This window comes from Malaya genurostris, chromosome 1 (assembly GCF_030247185.1).
Source record: "Malaya genurostris strain Urasoe2022 chromosome 1, Malgen_1.1, whole genome shotgun sequence".
NCBI classification, from domain to species: Eukaryota; Metazoa; Arthropoda; class Insecta; order Diptera; family Culicidae; genus Malaya; species Malaya genurostris.
In genome coordinates, this window is record NC_080570.1 from 6691169 (window position 1) to 6703404 (window position 12236).

At 37.9% G+C, this 12236-nt stretch overlaps 1 protein-coding gene across 3 annotated transcripts in view; it reads right to left on the reverse strand.

Annotated features, from left to right (window-relative positions):
- The window catches only part of LOC131431057 (serine-rich adhesin for platelets-like), a 482585-nt gene that overhangs the window by 114987 nt on the left and 355362 nt on the right, over positions 1-12236 (reverse strand). For all 3 annotated transcript variants that reach the window (XM_058596523.1, XM_058596516.1, XM_058596531.1), the window contains exon 5: positions 2661-3139. In XM_058596523.1, the coding sequence (XP_058452506.1) occupies positions 2661-3139 (479 nt within the window). The remainder of the gene's footprint in view (positions 1-2660; positions 3140-12236) is intronic.

Sequence of the window (12236 nt, forward strand, 5' to 3'; positions counted from 1 at the left end):
CATACGAGAATCTCCGATACTACTTGATTTTTTGAGGCGGTTTTCCTAAGTAACGCGTTTTTTTGCGGATTTCCAAAACTATTCGGAATTTTTCAGGCGGATTTTCGAAGTTACGTTGATTTCCAAAGTAACGTGAATTTCTGAAGTTTCACGTTTTTTTTTGCGCGGAATACGGAAGCTAAGCTATTATTTCAAGCGGAAGTTATGCAGATTTTTTAAGTGGATTTCTGAACTTTATCGGTTTTCCATTCGCGTTTCCAAAGTTCCGCAGTTATTTTAAACGGATTTCCAAAGTTAGGCGGGATTCTGAAGCTACTCGGATTTCCGAAGTTACGCAGAATTCCGAAGTTACGGTATTTTTAGGCGGATTTCCGAAGTTTCGCAGTTTTTTTAGGCGGATTTCCAAAATTAGGCGGGATTCCGAAACTACTCGGATTGTTTTAAGCGGGTTTCAGAATTAACGAGTTTTTTTACGTGGATTTTCGAAGCTACTCGCTTTATTTTACCCGGGTTTCCGAAGTTACACACTCTTTTTTCACGCGTATTTCCGAAGTAACGGAATTTTTTCATACGCGAATTTCCGTAGGTTTTTTACGAGGGATTCTGAAGTTGCGCGGATTTCCGAAGTGCGTTTTTTACGCAGAATTCCTAGGTGGCGAGGATTATCGAAATTACACTATTTTTACGCGGATTTCCGAAGCTACTCGGATTTTTTAATAAAATTTCACGCAGTCTTTTCGTACGCGGATTTTCGAATTTATGCAGTTTTTAACGCGTATTTCCAAAGGTAAGCAGATTTTTCAAGCGTATCTCCGAAGCTATGCAAATTTTCACGCGGATTATCGAAGTTACGCTGCTTTTCGAAGCTACTTGGTTTCTTAAGCGGATTTCCGAGGTGAGGCTGTTTTTTTCACGCAAATTTACGAAGTTACGCAGTATTTTTACACGCGGATTTTCGAAGCTACTCGGATTTTTAGGCGGATTGTCGAAGCTGCGCTTCCGAAGGTACGCTTTTTTTGCTTTTTGGTAAGAACTAACATCGTGATTTAGTGTAAATTCCAATTTTTGTTTGAGAATGGTAATCTTGACATTTACTCAACTTTTGAAATTTCCGAAATCGATTGTTTTGCTTTAATGCCACATGTATTAGGAATGCAAAAAACATCAAGTTCAGATGCATCTTAAAAAAAAATTTAAGCCCAAGCAAATCGACATAATTTCTCTTTAGATAAAACTTGATCTTTTCGCTTAAAAAAGTTTTAAGTAATATCATTTTCTCGACTATCTAGGATGATCGAACTGGAAAAATTTCATCGTCATATAAGAGAAACGAAATTATTATAGACAAAAAATAGGGCCGCTGCATGTCTCGTTTATTTTTTGTTTAGTCACAAACAAAAATCTTGTGGTATAATCACTGCACTTAGCCTTCTTACCTACAACGTCACACACGTAGTATCCCTTCGGCTGACGACATTTCCGTCATGGGATCCTGTTCTCAGCATAGGAACACGCACCGAGAACGCAGTCCGAGAGGGTAGCATAAGGGTAAATCTTTTCAATCAAAGCGGAAAACGTTCTTAAATCAATTTACGATCGTTGGTTCTCGACATCAAAGCCAGACCGAGCAGCACGTCGTCAGGCGACGTTTCGTTCAATATAGCAGAGAAAAATTCAATTCCTTATTCGTCGTCATTTTTTTCTTTCTCTCTCTCTCTCTATCTTTCTCGCCCGACCCGGTCGTCTCTCGTCTACCTTTTTAATGGTTTCCCTATAACCATCGAGCAGCTATCGCTCGTCATGCATCACTGGAACTGGCACCGGTTCCCCCCACACTTCGCCCGCCCACCGTTTTTGGTTGTTGCCGGCGACGACGACGACGACGAGATGATATCAATATTTTCCACCCATCCTCCCCCGGCGCAGTTAAGTATTTATTTCAAATAAATTTATTTATACGAACAACATATACAAACATAAATATTTGCATCATTTTGCTTTTTACCGAGTAAGCCGTTGTTTGTGCCGCCGTTTGAAGATTGCTCGGTTGGCGTTTCTGTCGAGGCAACCGGTCTCGGAAAACCTGGAGTGTTGGGGCGGGAGGCGGCTCCGGGACGTTGCTCGCCAGGATTGCCTCTAGGATTGAAGGAAAATTACAAAATTCTCAAGGTTTCGCACACCAGTCCACCAAGCACATAGAAAAGCAAACCCTGGACCTGGTCCTGATCTTGGCGCGGTGCAACACGATCGATAAGGACCAGAAGGAAATATTTATAAAGTGTTCTTCCAGTCGGGAAATTATCTCAATACTGCCTTATTGACTGCCGTGGATGCCAGCATCCTTCGGGGTATAATGGAAGATAGAGCATTCTGTCAATCGCCACGAGAAGCCAACTGCGCCGCTCACGAAGAAGAAAAAATAAACAGTAATAGGAACGACGCTAACGACGTGAAAAGGAGCGGAACCCGGAATGAAAATGAGGCGATAAACGGTTGTGGATTTATTCTCGAAAAAGTACTTCCAGAGACCGACGAAGGTGCAAAGAAAAAAACCCACAAAATAATGCGCCAACTAATTAGGTCAGTTGGCCCCTAAATTGCGGCTAGTCGAAAGTCAAACCGCACTATCACGATACTAATCCATCCGGACACCGACTCACCTGACACTGTTGCGGACCGTGTCGTGTCGGGGAGACGGTTTTGGGCAGTGGTTTTTTGACCACCGTCGGTAGCCCGCTCACCGTGACCGCGACCGACGACGATCCACTGCCACTGGAGCTGCCGCAACTACCGTTACTGCTGCTACTACTACTGCTACTACTGCTGCTGCTGCTGCTACTGTTGCTACTACAGCTACTGGTGCTGTCACTCCGGCTGCTATGGCCACCAACAAGGGCGGCGGCGGCGACGGCACTGGCGGACACGACCGTTGTACTGCTGCCATTGGCACTGTTGGCAGCGGATGCCGCCGCCGTCACCGCTGCTAGTGCTGCTGTAGTAGACTTGGAACTGCTATTACTACTACTGCAGCTGTTGCTATTACTGCTATTACTGCTGGTACTGCAGTTACTGCTGCTGGGAGAGGAGGAAGCAGATCCGATCACCGGAATGCATCCGTTCAGCTTATCGATTTTGGTTGCTGTAACGAGAGATAAAACAAGAAAGGAAAACGTTTTAAATAAGTTTGTTTTTCATTTCGTTATTGAGTTGCAATGGAATTAGGGCTTGACAGAGGACTTCACTGATGGGATTTCGATTTTATCTCGACGATGTCCTGCTGGATGGACACAGACTGATCCGATAGTCAAACGATTTTTCGTTTGATCGGGACTGGAATGCGTACCATTAAATTGGGATCCTCCGAAGAAAAAACAACAGGATTTAGTCGAGATTGATAAATGCATCAAGTGACCTGTTTGAATCGTAATGGTCAAAAAGATACATAAACTTTTCTCCTATCTAGTCCATTAGATGGTTCCCGAGGTTAGCTGGATTTTGGTTTCAACGAAAACGGTGTCTCAAGAGAAAATTTTTTGGCAACAGTTCTGATTATTGACTATCAAATACGCATGAATTACTTGCACAGCCATTTCAGGTGTTGCTTTGATTCGGCAGTCATTTGTCTTTCTGTGCGTACAGTAAACAATGTCCGCGGTACTCGTTGCTCTGATCTCTAATTTTCGTTAAAAGTTATGCTTAACTTATGAACCTACTGTTAAAAAATGATAAGCGGTAAGCTTCTAAGCACATCGAAAAGGTAAAGTCAGAGTGTTACTGCTACCAATACAAAAAAAAATGTATAATTCGTGACTTGTGAAACCAATTTCCATTAAAATGTTCTTTACCAATAAAATATAATCATTTACTCTCGTAAGATTTTTGCAGACACATTCAAAATTCCTGAAAAACCATTCATTCGTTCGAGAGAAGTTGCAACATGCAAGTTCTGAATGGTTCTTCGAAATGAACTTTTTTTTCTCCTATCTCGACTTTGTTGTGATTTGATCACTATGCCAAAAACAAACTGAAATACTATGCTTTGATCTTAGCATTTCTTTTCACATCCTCGAAATGTATTATTTTGATTTTAAATAGCCTTGATTGCTTCGTTTATTTGTAGCACCCAACTGCATATTGAAATGCAAAGGCACATTTCCCTGAATACAAGACACAATGACTGCGACAGATGCCGTTACACTACTCTTCTGTAACAGCTGTGTTAGGAAAAAGGGATTGCAGGGACGGTAAAAAAAAAGCAATAAATAAATACGGCTTGGAAAACTGCTCCAAATTAAAAAAATTTTAAAAAAATTGCTTGAAAAATAACTCGAGGAATGGTGAAAAACGATTTAAAAAATTGCTTAAACGCTGCTCGAAAAACTACCCGAGGAACGGTGAAAAAACGAAACAAAAATCGATTAAAACTAATTAAAAATCGATTAAAACTTTATTAAACGATTTAAAATAAATTAAATAAAAAACTGATAAATTGCTCGAGCAAAGGAGAAAAAACTGGATATGATCAATAAATACGATATGAACGATAAAATCGCGTTCGTTCAAAACAATATAAACGATAAAACGATATAATCAATACAACGATATAATTGATAAACCGATATAATCGATCAAACGATAAAACCGATAAAACGATGTAAACGATAAAACGATATGATCGATAAAACTATATAATCGACAAAAGGATAGAATCGATAAAACGATATGATCGATTAAACGATACAATCGACAACAGGATATAATCGATAAAACGATATAATTTATAAAGCGATATAATCGCTAAAAAGATATCGATAAACGGTAAGCGATAGAAACTATAAAAACGATATAATCGATTAAATGTAAAATTTGCTCGAGTAGAGGAGAAAAACCTATTAAAAAACTGCTCGAAAAACGATAAACGATTAAAAACGATAAACGTAACCAATTAACGTTAATATGATATATTCGAAAATTAAAACGATTTCATCGATAAAAACGATACACTCGATAAAACGATACACTCGATAAAACAATATATAATCGATAAAACGATAGAATCAAAACAACGATGTAAACAACAAAACTGATATGATCGATAAAACCGAAATTTACGACAAAACGATGTAATCGATCAAGCGATATAATCGATAAAATGATATCGATAAACAATAAATGGTAAACGAAAAACGATCGAAACTATAAAAATGAGATAATTGATTAAATGAAAAAAGTTGCTCGAAAACTGCTCGAGTAAAGGAGAAAAAATATAAAAAAAACTGTTCGAAAAACAATAAACGAAAAAAAACGATAAAATGACATTCAAACATCAAAACGATTTAATCGATATAAACGATGCAATCGATAAAACTATATAATCTATAAAACGATGTAATCAATTAAACGATATAATCGATAAAACGATATAATCGATAAAACGATATAATCCATAAACGATATTATCTATAAAACGATATAATCTATAAAACGATATAATCGGTAAAACCGATATAATCGATTGAACGATATCATCGATAAAATGATACAATCGATCAAAACAATATAATCGATGAAATCAATGAAATCCATAAAAACGATACAAATGATATAATCGATAAAACGAAAAACGATATAATCAATTCAAACTATAACTGATTAAAACGACGATCGATAAACACGTGATCGATAAAAAATATAATAAATAATCGATAAAATGATAACCAATAAAACGGAGAAAAGTAATAAAAACTGTTCGAATAACTGCTCGAAAACTGTTGGAATACTGCTCGAAAAAAAACCGATAAAAAACTGCTCGAGTAACGGTGGCAAAACGATTTTAAAAAACTGCTCGAAAAAACGGCTCGAGGAACGGTGAAAAAAACGACTGAAAAAACTGCTCGACCAACAGGCAACAGCTGTGAAGCTAACTTTTGTCATTTTTACTATAATGGATTTAAAACAAATTCGTCTGTTAATCAAGTAAAATAAACAAAATATTTGGAAAATTGAGCTATCGTTCTATTTAGAGGGTAAACAATTTCAATGTGTAGATTTCATATATAGATCAACGTTTTCGATGCATTCTTTAGTTGCCAGTCACTACTGTGAAATTGTTCTAACATTTATTGCAATGTCCTGCTTCATAATGTGCAGAAGCAATACTGTACGCATGGCCGATCAAACACACACTTTTATACCATGTCAACTTTTACAAAAGGAATCTATTTTGAATATCACCAAGAAGAAGGCAGAATTTTGAAATTTCATGGTGAACTGTTTTATGCACATTCGAAAGAAGTATTTTATTTTCGAGCTAGTTATGGCTTGTCCACGACAAAATCTAGACACCTTTAAATACTTATATCCCCGGAAAAACTTCATCAACGTGTGAAATATTTCACAGACTGATGAACGTATGTCTGTTAATTGTGTAAAATCAATTTTTGGTGATATTATTTTTGGATCGAAGATGACGATGAAGGAAGGAAATTGTGTACGGTCGCAATGAAAATCCGGATTTTTTCAATAAGAAAAGTTACAAAAAAGGGAAGAACAATAGGAAAAGTTACAAAAACCACCAGAAGGACGCAAAGGAGAAAAATGAAAATGTCTCCAACGGGCTCGCATGTTATATCGCGAATTTTTGACGAAGTTTTCTTGCGTGATAATGGACAATGAAACTTATGTGCTGAAGGACTTTAAGCAGTTTCTCGGAATGCCCTTTTATAGTACCATGCATCGGAATGACATAGAGAAGCATTGCAGGACGAAGAAAAAGCCCAAGTTTCTCAAAAAACTTGTGGATTGGCAGGCGATATACAGCTGTGGTCGAGTAAACAGGGAAATATATCGTGAAGAATGTTCGAAGAAGCGATTGTTAGCGCTCCCTCGCTATTCTGGCATATTGCCACTACGCCAAAGATATTTGGGAATAGTATAAAGCGAATAGAGTGCTTCTTGTACCGAAAGAGGTGAATCCACCTATATGCCCGGAGTTGCGACACAACGAACGGTATTGGGTTTTCGTGAAGAGTTAACTCTCTCAATATACACAATAAGCTACAATTATAGAAAAATTCGTAAATCTTGGACAAATGGCAGTCGAATTGATTGCAGAGAAGTCTGAACAGACCCTAATGGCTGTAGTAAACTAATATAAGTTCGTAGTTTCTTCTTGCTGCCAAATCAAGTAACTTTAATCAGTTTTAAGATGCATCTTAGATTCAACTAACAGCAAATTTGTTTTATTTCGAATTTGTCGTGAACAAGCTATAATTGTATGACTAGTATTGTGACTTTTTCGTCAGAATTCTATTACCAGATAACAAAAGTTTCGTGTCGAATCCAGGTCCCAATGCATTTACCGAGTCGTTAGCGAACAATAAAAACATAAATGTAAGGAGTGTACTTCCTTGGCAAGCTCCAGAAAAGTTTGCAAATATGTTGAACTTCACAATTCCGTTATATTATTTTTATATGCAAATTTTCAAACCAGAATTTAACCCGTGCCCGATTCAAGATACGAAAGATTTTGAAAATATATTTATTTTAAACCCGACCCGAAACTTTATCCGTATTCGGCCCGACTCCGACAAAAATTTTACTTCTAAACTCGAGTCTTACCAGAGCGTATCGGAATCGTTTTCAGGTCGAGCTTCAAAACCGGAAATTCGACCGACTCTACAAGCAATTTTTCAAGCTCGATTGATAATTTTTTTTACCCGATTTGATAAAAAATAGAAGTGCTTACTCTTACTAAACCCGAATCCAATGATTTTTTGCATCAATCAAATCTCGACCCGAATAGAATATAAAAATCTTCATTCGAACCTGACCCATCGGGTTTAGAGATGGTCGGATATGCAAATTCATAAATCCGATCCCGACCCGTACTACGTTTATCCGAACCAGAACCGACTCCGACAATTTTTTTTCTTTACCCGAAATTTGTATTTCTCAAAAATCCAATGTTTTTTTTGCATCAATCTAATCTCGACCCATACCCGAACAGAATATAAAAATCACATCCGTACTACGTCTATCCGAACCAGAACCGACTCCGACAAATTTTTATTTTTCTTTACCCGAAATTTTTATTTCTCAACTCGAAACCGATCTGTACCCGATTGAAGACACGAAATTCAAAAAAATTTTTGAAATAATAATTTTTTTTGGGGCTCTAGATTTCCACAATCGAAATTTTGTTCAATGTCATAAGTCTTAGAATGAAACATTTTCTGGGATTTGGAAAAAATTTGAGATTTACGAAACCGAAAACAAAATTTTGATGCAAACTTTGCAGAATTGCAAACAAATTTTTTTTAAATCTCAACTGGGACGTTTTTAAAATTTTTGAAATCGAATTTTTTGTTGTTATCGAATGTCTTAAAAAAGCATGAAATTTTTACGAGATTGCACCAGATCTCCACGTTTCAGGCAATTCTAAGACATTCGGCATTAAACAAATTTTTCGATTTCGGAAATGTCAAACCTTTTTTAATCCACCTAGTGGTGTAATGATGTCTTTCTTATATTACTTATATTTCAAAAACTAGAATCACTAGAAGATTCTGTGAAGATTTTTTATTCATATATAGATCTGGCAACCCTGCACGCTATACAAAATTGAACAAAACACGCTGTATACTAGGCGGTGGTGTTTTCTTCTTCCGTACCAGCACGTATCGGTTATGCATCATTTTGTATGACAGTTTGAAAGTTTTATTATCTTTTAAGGCGCTGAGAGCTTTGAATCATGATTTGTGGAAATCGGTTTATAACTGTTGCTGAGGAATCGAAGTGAGTTCAGTTTTTAGAGCTTTTCTTCACTATTAGCGGAGTTTTCAGAAGCGGAAACCGGGGCAAGTAGTCCCAAAGTAGATTTATGTATCCTCTAACTAACTAGATCAATTTACTAGTCAATTTTATAAATTTTTGCACTTTTGCAAAAATACTCATGAAATTGAACATTTTTCACTTATCGCACTGTAATACCGGAACCGAAAGTCGGATCTGGATCAACTTTTCGGAGACTGAATAATTTCAAGACCTTTTATTTGCATCTCAGATTGTGAAAATCGTATAGAAAATTTCTTACTAAATCAATATTTTATAGAAATGAATCTACAGAAACAGTTACCGCGTCGGCAAACGGACCGAAGACCAATACAGTCAAGGTACCGAGTTTCCGTGAGTAGAGATACTATTTTGACTCAATCCGTTCAACCCGGGAGCGCTGCTTTGATGTCGGTAGGATTACGTTTTATTGGCAAATGCCACTTTTTATTATTATTAGTGAGTGATTTCGTTAATCTTCCATGTACCAGTCTGTCGTTTTGCCAGTTCGGTTCGGGTTCGGCAACTAAACTATCGACGGGGTGGCAAGCAGCTATTCAACCCAGCCAAGCCAAGCCCGTTGGAAGACGGAGGATGACGTGTTTCGAACGAACATATTGGAGCAGAAAATTGGGCGTTCCATGACAAACAGAAAGAGAAGATTATGACTTGCCACGGCTAAATGAGTACTCCCCATCTGTTGTTTCTTTTTGGCAAAGTGCTTAGGAGCACAGGATTAGGCGCACAGCCGGATGGTAATTTAATTTGGACTTAGCTTCCGGTTAGGGGCTCCATAGGGTTTGCTTCGGGGGAACAGCTGGCTTTGACAACTGACTGACTGGAGTGCACTTTGCGCTATCCGTGGAGAAAGAGCATTAATTACGTGACAACAAATCATGCCTGCAATCGTTCAAAACTTCTTTAACATTCCCATTATGTTTGTGGCCAATGGCAAGGAAACCACCTTCTTTGGTCATAAATTAGATCTAGCATTCCTATTACATGAGAACAGCACAGCCTACATGCTGATACGCACGGTTAGAGACATATATGCCTTAATTAGTTTCAGCAGCAACAATGGCACTAACAAACATACAAACACACACACACACTCAGAGCCAGGCGCACACACACATACACATTTACACGACAGCAGGCATGCACTGACCGAGAACAATACACCATCCCATTCCCTTTCCTCTTTGGACACACACATCACACATCCGGGGGTCGCAAAAAGCAACAATCGTAACGAGACTTGGATCCTGCACTCGGTCGTTCGGTCGCTCGGTTGGTCACCATGGCACGGATGCTGTGGCTGCTCTCTATCAGATTTGAACGTTACTCGGCCTAGCCCTAGCAGTTTGCTTAGCACCGCCGCACCACCCAGAAGTTGGGCTCGCAGTGTAACATAAATTTATTGAAATAATTCTGCATATCAGTATATTTTATCTTGGACCACAAACGGACCCGGAACCGACGGGACTGGTTCCTCGTTAGCTTGTATCAACAGCCTGGCGTAATGTGTTGGGACTTGGGCAGAGGGATTCAATTCAAAGGACGACGTTTATTTTTTTTTCTCCCTCTTCCTTCTCTAGCTCCCGATGTTTGCTCTGTTGGTTGACTCTAACGACAAGTTATGAGTTTGACATATATGAGAGATTAGGTATAGATTTAATAAATACTGGTCGGTGAAAAAAATATTTCCATTTCTCTTTCTCGATTTGCGTGTGCTTTCGCTTGCTTTAATAAAAAAAATTAAAGCTAACAAACTAAAATCATCTATGAAGATAGGGAATGTTTCGACATTTGCTTTGAACTACCTCAAGCAATCACTTAGGACCAATAATATTTATACTCTTTTTGAACGATATCAACACTGGCGAAGATGGCAGTTCAATTAAAACTGCTTAAAGCACTGATGAGCAGAAAGCGAAACGCGAAGAAATCGAAACGAAAACAGTACATATTGTACAAACCAAATAAATGTTCGATTCCTTCATACCTGGTCTCTTGTAAGGATGAAAAGCTTCCATGCAAATTGCTAGTAACCTAAGAAAATCTGCGGGCTATATGACAATTGACATCCTGCTTGATACTACAACCATTTCATGAAATTGCACAAAAATGTATCGACTCTGAAAGGTAATAAGAATTTTTCTACATCGGCTTCAAGTTGTCCTAGTACTTCTGAGATGAGAATTGACAACAGTGAGTGTATTACTGTTGTCATGGATTCAAGTTAAAAGTACCAATGTGAAACAAGGCAACAACATTCCGAGCAATAAAAAAGACGAAAAGCCTGTTTTCCGGAATCGTAAATCAGGATAGCCAGAATAGGTTTATTACATATGCTCACTGATAATTGCTACCGATTGGAATAGTTACGAGATCAGTTTAGAATTTTTTTTCTATGTGTTTTGTTTCGCCACTTTAAGTGAGAGTATCAAATTTTCAACACACTTTACATTATAATTCCGGAACCGGAAGTCGCATCCAGATGAAATTTTAGAGTTTTGTATAGGAATATGAGCACTTCCACTTCCACTGAGACCTAATATTGATTAAATTGGCCACGTTATCTCTGAGAAAAGCGATGAAATAATGAGATATTGAATTTTTACACTAATCACCCTGTAATTCCAGAACCGGAAGTTGGATCCAAATGAAATTCAGGAACTTTGTATAAGATATTTATACCTTTCATTCGAATCTAAGTTTGTGCGAATCGGTTCAGCCATCTCTGAGAAAAGTTAGTGCGCCTTTTTTCATTATTTTGCACATATCATCCTCTAATTCCGGAACCGACAGTCGGATTTGAATAAAATTTAGGAACTTTGCATGGGGTTACAAGACCTTTCATTTGAATCTAAGTTTGAAAAAAGCGGTTCAGCCATCTCTGAGAAAAGTGAATGCAAAAAAAGGCGGGTGGGTAATGTCAGAGACATAACTGGATGTCGTGAATACGAAAACAACTGCCATGTTCCACACACAGCGAAAAGTGCACAAATCTAACCAAACTGTTCTAGAATTGCACTACACTGAGGTTTTTTACCTTCGATTTGCGAAGAAGAAATCCTAATAGTTTTTCAGAAAACTTTTAGAGCCATTAGAACGGCTGATTTTGTGTGATGCTCCCTAGTGTTGTTCTCTTTTCGTTTTTTTTTGCACCAATGCAAACGACTAGCAGCTGTGACGTAATCGCTCTTATCGGAAGCGAAAATAGTTTTGCAAACGACACACAATACATCTGCTCGCAGTGGCGATAGAATCCAAACTGATCCAATTTTTGTTAAGAGGTTTCTTTTTACGTGATTTCGTTTGTAGCGTTTTCACTAATGGGCGGTCCTAACGGCTATAGAATTTCAATGTCGATTATTTCATTTCGGATTTGCATTTCATTG